Source organism: Colobus angolensis, unplaced genomic scaffold (genome assembly GCF_000951035.1).
Source record: "Colobus angolensis palliatus isolate OR3802 unplaced genomic scaffold, Cang.pa_1.0 Scaffold64, whole genome shotgun sequence".
Classification (NCBI taxonomy): Eukaryota; Metazoa; Chordata; class Mammalia; order Primates; family Cercopithecidae; genus Colobus; species Colobus angolensis.
In genome coordinates, this window is record NW_012120043.1 from 1,308,337 (window position 1) to 1,315,984 (window position 7,648).

Here is a 7,648-nt window from a genome sequence, read left to right on the forward strand (position 1 = left end):
GGGGCTGGGCCAGCGGTGGAGCTTGTCCGGCGAGGGCGGTGGGGCGGGGGTCCGAGCTTCTCTGCGGCGGTGGGCGAGCGCAGTCTCCGCCCGGGTTTGGGACTGAGCGTAGTCTTGCGCCCAGAAAACTGTCCGGAGACGTTGAGGTTTTTACTTATTTTCAACCTGCTTCCCGTTGTTAACCTTTTCCGCGGATTAGTTGGAGGGTGTAGCCGCTGTAGCCCACGTGACTTAAAATAACGAGCAGCCTTAGATTCTAAGGGCAGTGGCAGTAGCTGGGTCCTGTCCAGGCAGGGTGGTGGTGGGCATCTGACTTTCCCTTTTATTTTTTTATTTTTTTACTATTTTGAGACGGAGCCTCATCCTGTCTCCCAGCCTGGAGTGCAATGGCTCGATCTCAGCTCACTGCAGCCTCCGACTCCCGGGTTCAAGCGATTCTCTTCCCTCAGCCTCTCGAGTAGCTGGGATTACAGGGGCTCACCAACACGTCCCGCTAATTTTTGTATTTTTAGTAGAGACGGGTTTCCATGTTGGCCAGGCTGGTCTCAAACTCCTGACCTTAGGTGATCCACCTGCCTCCCGAAGTGCTGGGGATTACAGGCGTGAACCACCGCGCCCGGCCTTGATTTTTAATTATTTGTAGAAACAGGGTTTCTTTTTTTTTTTTTTTTTTTTTGAGACGGAGTCTCGCTGTGTCGCCCAGGCTGGAGTGCAGTGGCCGGATGTCAGCTCACTGCAAGCTCTGCCTCCCGGGTTCACGCCATTCTCCCGCCTCAGCCTCCGAGTAGCTGGGACTACAGGCGCCCGCCACCTCGCCCGGCTAGTTTTTTTGTATTTTTAGTAGAGACGGGGTTTCACCGTGTTAGCCAGGATGGTCTCGATCTCCTGACCTCGTGATCCACCCGCCTCGGCCTCCCAAAGTGCTGGGATTACAGGCTTGAGCCACCGCGCCCGGCCGAAACAGGGTTTCTTTATGTCGTCCAGGTTGGTCTTGAACTCCTGGGCTGAAGCGACCCTCCCGCCTCAGCCTCCCAAAGTGCTGGGATCACACGCGGCAGCCACCGCGCCCTTCCTGCCTTCCGCTGCGTTTTTAGAGGCCTTTGGCCTGAGCTGTGCGCTACAGCATCTTGTCTGAGACTGTGGTCTCCGGGCCGGTTGTCCTCTGAGTCTCTGCAGTCACACAGTGGCTCTTGCATCTGAGGGATGAGTCGCGTATATCTGACTTGGCGTGTTCATTGCGGTCACTACAATGGACAGTGACAAGTCCACTGCGGCTGTGTCCCTGGGGAGAACCAAGCTTTAGTTCTCTGTCCCCCGGAGTGGGTAGGGTCTCCCCAGGCCGGGCCGCTCACAAAACTCTGCCTGGTGCATCCTCTCCAGCGAGCAGCTCATGCAACTGTACAGTGCGCGCCAGCGGCGGCGGCTGAACCGGGGCCTGCGGCGGAAGCAGCACTCACTGCTGAAGCGCCTGCGCAAGGCCAAGAAGGAGGCGCCGCCCATGGAGAAGCCAGAAGTGGTGAAGACGCACTTGCGGGACATGATTATCCTGCCAGAGATGGTGGGCAGCATGGTGGGCGTCTACAACGGCAAGACCTTCAACCAGGTGGAGATCAAGGTGCGTGCTGCTGTCCCTGCCAACCGGACTGGGCCCGAGGTGGGCTGGGGTCGCCTGATGCGGGCGGGATCGCCTGACACCCAGCTCTGCTCTTGGTGTCCTGCAGCCCGAGATGATTGGCCACTACCTGGGCGAGTTCTCCATCACCTACAAGCCCGTGAAGCACGGCCGGCCTGGCATTGGAGCCACCCACTCCTCCCGCTTCATCCCTCTCAAGTAGTGGCTCAGCTAATAAAGGCGCACCTGGCTCCAGTCCTTCGCGCAGCTTGTTCTCCCGCTGTCCGGGGCTTTGGGAGGGGCCTGGGCCGGGTTCAGGTTCATGGTGTGACGAGATTCAAGGTGGACGTTCAGCGCTGTGTGGGAGTGTTGCATGGATGGCCTCAGTGTCCAAGACTGATAGCTGTGCAGTCCCCGCCCCTGCTCCTGTCTGCAGGGACAGCTGTGGAGCTGGGCGCCCAAGCCCAGGTGTGGCCCCATCCCTTTGATCCCCTCGGCATTCTTGACCTCGGGGCACCTCCCCAGCCTCACGCTGTCTTGTGGGTGCCCCATGTAGAGGGGGCCCCTCCTCAAGTCCCCCACCTGGCCTGGGCTCTCCTTTCTGGCTTCCCTCGTCTCCTATTGGGAGGGTTCCCGCAGGAAGTGAAGAAGGAGCAGGAAACTTGGGGCGACCTGAGCCTCTCCCATCCTCACCCCTGCCTGGCTCCTCAGAAGCTCCTGACAACACGCTGCTGGAGTCTGCCCTCCCAGCAGGCTCTATGGCTGCAGCCAGCCCCGTCTCCCCAGCCTGGTGTCCCGTGGCGAGGCTGCACCATCTATGGCCTGGCCAGCTCTGTCTCCTTTGCGCAGGATGCTTGAAAGAACAGGACAAGGTGGCCATGCCTCAGGGCGGGGGGTACCGTCCAGCCCTTCATGGGCTCCCTAATGGGGTACGTTGGTTGGAGAACGTTGTGAGAACTAACCCCGTTCAATGCTGAAGTCGCCCTCAACCCAGGCGGGAGGTGGTAACTGCTCAGTAAGCACCCAGCAGAGTGGCCCAGGGATGGCGGCAGGGAGGCCTCCCCTTGGGCAGTGGATAGGAGGGTGAGAGCTCAGCCAGGCAAGTGGGGGCAGGGGAGATGTGAGGAGCCCCGCCTCATTTCACCCTCAAATGCCCCACAACAGCCTCCTGTGGGCCCTCTTCTGTGATGTCACTCCTTTTGTTGTCTTGTTTTTGTTGCCCAGCCAGAATGTAGTAGTATGATCGTGGCTCACTGCAGCCCCCATCTCTTGGGCTCAAGTGACCTTCCCACGGCCTCCCAAAGTGCTGGCATCACAGGTATGAGACACTGCACCTAGCTCTATCTTCAAATTTAAACATGATTTGCGGCCAGGCACTGTGGCTCATTCCTGTGATCCCAGCACTTTGGAAGGCCGAGGTGGCTGGATCATCACCTGAGGTCAGGAGTTAGAGACCAGCCTGGCCAACATGGTGAAACCTTTCCTCTATTGAAAATACAAAACCGAGACGGGCGGATCACGAGGTCAGGAGATCGAGACCATCCTGACTATCACGGTGAAACCCCGTCTCTACTAAAAAAAAAAAAAAAAAAAAATTACAAAAACTAGCCGGGCGAGGTGGCGGGCGCCTGTAGTCCCAGCTACTCGGGAGGTTGAGGCAGGAGAATGGCGTAAACCCAGGAGGCGGAGCTTGCAGTGAGCTGAGATCCGGCCACTGCACTCCAGTCCGGGCCACAGAGCGAGACTCCACCTCAAAAAAAAAAAAAAAAAAAAAATTACAAAAACTAGCCGGGCGAGGTGGCGGGCGCCTGTAGTCCCAGCTACTCGGGAGGTTGAGGCAGGAGAATGGCGTAAACCCAGGAGGCGGAGCTTGCAGTGAGCTGAGATCCGGCCACTGCACTCCAGTCCGGGCCACAGAGCGAGACTCCACCTCAAAAAAAAAAAAAAAAAAAGAAAATACAAAACTGGGCATGGTGGCTTGTGGCTATAATCCCAGCTACTTGAGAGGGTGAAGCAGGAGAGTCACTTGAACCCAGGAGGCGGAGATGGCACTCTGTCTTGGGCGACCAGAGCTAGACTCTGCCCCAAAAAAACAAAAATACGAAAACAAGATTTGCTCATGTTCTTACCTCTCGATTTGGAATCGAGTTACAATACAGAGAAAGTGGGGGTCCATGTTTTTCTCTCTGATTGGGAAAAGGTGGGTTGGACAAAGGAAGGACAGCCCAGAGTTACAAGCTGGGGTCCAGTACAGCCGGGACACCCCCCGGCAGCATGAGACTGGACCTGGCTGGCTGGTGCACAGAGGGACACGTAGCTGGTGGGACTGTGCTGCACTTGGACGTGCTTCTCAAGCCCTCCACTGGACCGGGCGTCCCGGCTAACCCTGCCGGTAAGTAAGGAGACCAGGGAGGCCCCTGAGGGCCTGGACCTGGCTACATAGTCAGAATTGGGGGCGAGTCTTGGCTGGCAGCGCCTGAAATACGTGGAATATTTGAAAATTCGCCTGTGGGCTGACTTGAACCAACCTGGGCTCAGAACCAACGGTCAAAAGTTTGCAGTGTGGTCTGGCTGCTAAGTCTCCGCTAGAGGTCTCTGGGCAGCACTGGCCAGGTTCACTTCAGCATGAACAGCGGAAGCCTGTGCGAGACCCAACCTCAAAGGCCCACCCCAGGTCCAGCTCCAGGAGAGGGAGGGAAGGCGTGTGCGTGCAGGGCTCATTGTAGTCTCAGTTGTCAGCATTTGGAATTCTTTCTATTTAATGCGTTTTTTGAGACAGGCTCCGTCGCCCAGGCTGGAGTGCAGTGGCGTGACCTCAGCCCACTACAGCCTCCGCTCCCGGGTTTGTTTTTTTCTTTCTCGGAGTCTCACTCTGTTGCCCAGGCTGGAGTTCGGTGGCATGATCTCGGCTCACTGCAACCTCCGCTTCCAGGGTTCAAGCGATTCTCTTGCCTCAAGCCTCCCGAGTAGCTGGGACTACAGGTGTGTGCTACCACACCCGGCTAACGTCAGTGTTTTTTTAGTAGAGATGGGGTTTCACCATATTGGCCAGGCTGGTCTTGAACTCCTGACCTCGTGATCTGTTCGCCTCGGCCTCCCAAAGTGCTGGAATTACACGTGTGAGCCACCACGCCCAAACGCCTCCCAGGTTAAAGCAATTCTCCTGCCTCAGTCTCCCGAGTAGCTGGGATTACAGAAGCACCGACCACACCTGGTTAATTTTGTATTTTTAGTAGAGACAGGATTTCACCATGTTGGCCAGGCTGGTCTCGAATTCCCAACTTCAGGTGATCCACCCTCAGCCTCTGAAAGTGCTGGGATTACAGGTGTGAGCCACTGCGCCCTTCCCGGAATTATTTCTATTTATTTTTATTTGCTTTTTTTTTTGGAGACAGTCTTGCTGTCGCCCAGGCTGGAGTGCAGTGGTGCAATCTCAGCTCACTGCAGCTTCTGCCTCTCGGGTTCAAGCAATTCTGCCTCAGCCTCTTGAGTAGCTGGGACTACAGGCGTGTGCCACCACGCCTGGCTAATTTTTTGTAGAGACGGGGTTTCACCGTGTTAGCCAGGATGGTCTCGATCTCCTAACCTCGTGATCTGTCTGCCTCGGCCTCCCAAAGTGCTGGGATTACAGGCTTGAGCCACCGCGCCTGGCCTGGAATTCTTTTTAAAAATGAAATTGTTGAGGCGTTTTAGGTGCTTTTTGCCTCAGATAAGCAAAGTGGGAAATGAGTGAATGCCCCGCTGAAACAGCTTTATCTGCAGAACGGTTTTCAACCCTGACCATTAGAAATCAAAAGTGGTACACCGTGGTGCACACTTGAAGTCTTACCGAGGCCCTTTTTAAAAATAAACCAATGGAAATAACAGCTTTTGAGCTACCAGGTCCATCTGCAGAGTAAATGACAGAGATGTGTAGAGCTAGCTACAAACAAGCTGCAGGGCTCCTCCCCGAGGAAAGCGTAATGGGAATGGGTGCTGGGCCTCACTTTGCTTTTGCAGAGCTTTATTGGCACCCAGCTGTGCCCATTCATACCTATATTCTGTCCGGCAGATGCTGAGAATTTACTGTTTGGACCTTTACGGGAAGTTTTCTGTCCATAAAAGCCCTCCCTGCGCACGCCCCTGTCTGGCCAGCGCTTGGCTGCTAATGGGTAATTCCCTTGGTTTTCTGCAGTTGGAATCCAGCATGTGTGATCAGGGAAAATATATATTAGTATTTAAAGCAAAAAGATACTGCCCTCCCCCACCCCAGTTCAGAGAGACACATGTCTTGGTGGCCAGGTTGTGCCCTAGGTCCAGGAGGTGGGGTGCGAGCCCTTAATTAGCACTAGGGTGCCACTGCCTGGCCCCACTCCCAACTCAAGGCCCAGGGTCTGTCTTTAGGCCTCTCTAGCCACATCCACACTTCTGTTTCCTTCTTTTTTTTTTTTTTTTTTTTTCTGAGACAGAGTCTGGCTCTGTCGCCCAGGCTGGAGTGCAGTGGCACAATCTCAGCTCATTGCAACCTCCGCCTCCTGGGTTCAAGCGATTCTGCCTCAGCCTCCCAAGTAGCTGAGATTACAGGCGTACGCCACGATGCCGGTTAATTTTTTGTATTTCTAGTAGAGACGGGGTTTCGCCATGTTGGCCAGGCTGGTCTGGAACTCCTGACCTCAAGTGATCCACCCGCCTCGGCCTCCCAAAGTGCTGGGATTACAGGCGTCAGCCACCGTGCCCGGCCCCACACCCCGATCCAGAACCTGCGTGGACTCTCTGAGACTCGCCTGGCCCCGGATCCGTGCCGTCTCAGGCCGCTCCGTCCTCATCAGGCTCAGGTCTGGCCCCGGCGCTGCGGGTCAGTTGCCTTCAGGCCCTGACCTGGTTCCCGCCGCTTCTCACATCCCCGCGGCCTCCCGCCTGGACGGCAGTTTACAGTGAACCCGGCGCCCTCCCCTGACTTCTGAAGCAAGAGTCCTGGGTGGCCCCGAAGCCTCGCCGGCGGCCGCACGGCTCCGTCCCCGCCCCGGGGTTCAGCGGAGGCACCTGCTGGAGGCGGCCTGTCCTCGCCGTCCTGCTAAAGCGGCGCCCCTTTCTCCGGCCGCTCGTTCTTTGGTTTCCAGGGACTTAGCACAATTCATAGCACCCCTCTCAGCCCCGATCATGCCCGGACCCCATCCTCCACCCCGTCATCCAGCCCTCCTCTGCCGGCGCCGCCCACGGCCTGTTCTCCCCGCAGCCGCCAGCGGGCGCCCGTGGGCCTGGAGTCGGGCGCGGCCCTGCTCTGCCCACAGCCCGCGGTGGCTCCCACCTCCCGCAGGGCCTGCGCGACCTGCCCCGGGGCCTCCCCGCCCTCACTGCCCTAGCGGGCTGCGCTCTCCCCCAACACTCCCCAGGGCTGTTCGACCTCCCCAGCAGCTCCCCGCGCCCTGCCCGCCCCGCTGGCGTCTCTCCCCAGCCCGCTGCAGTCCCCTCGTCAGCTTCCCAAGGGCAGGGGTTGGGTTTTGTTCATTGCAGGGGGCCCAGCACACAGTAGGTGCTTAATACATGCTTGTTGCATAAATGTCCGCGTGCCGTGTCGCCCCCTTAAGGCGGCCCCCCGCGCGCCAGCTCGGCGCCCAGCAAGCCTTGTGTGCGCAGGTGATGTGATGTTTGCTGAATGACTAATGAACCTCAGGCGCACCAGGCCGGGCTGATTCGGGGGTGGTTCCCAGCTTCCGCAGGGTGACCGTCCGCGGGCAGCGGACCACAAGCGCAGGGCGACGCCGCCTCTGGCTCTCCAGGACCCTCGTTCCCCGTGGGACGTCTCGTGCCCCCACCCCCAGCGGGCCTCCTCCCCGCCGCCTCGGGCCCCCAGCCTCCGCCGCATTCGAACTCCCCAGCGCGGTCGGACCCGGACCCTGGCGCCACTTGGCCCACGCGAGTCCGCTCCCCTCTCTCCCATCCCTGGATTTCCCGCCGCCCCTCCGCGGCCTCGGTCCCGCGAGACTCCCCAGCCCCCGCGAGCACCTCCAGACCCCACGGGACGCCCTCGCCCCTTTCGGGAGGAGCCCCGCCCCG

At 58.4% G+C, this 7,648-nt stretch overlaps 1 protein-coding gene across 2 annotated transcripts in view; it reads left to right on the forward strand.

Moving 5' to 3' along the window:
- The window catches only part of RPS15 (ribosomal protein S15), a 2,510-nt gene extending 640 nt beyond the window's left edge, over positions 1-1,870 (forward strand). For both annotated transcript variants that reach the window (XM_011964015.1, XM_011964014.1), the window contains exons 3-4: positions 1,381-1,615; positions 1,722-1,870. In XM_011964015.1, the coding sequence (XP_011819405.1) occupies positions 1,381-1,615; positions 1,722-1,835 (349 nt within the window). In that variant the 3' untranslated portion in view covers positions 1,836-1,870. The remainder of the gene's footprint in view (positions 1-1,380; positions 1,616-1,721) is intronic.
- The last annotated feature ends 5,778 nt before the right edge of the window (positions 1,871-7,648 follow it).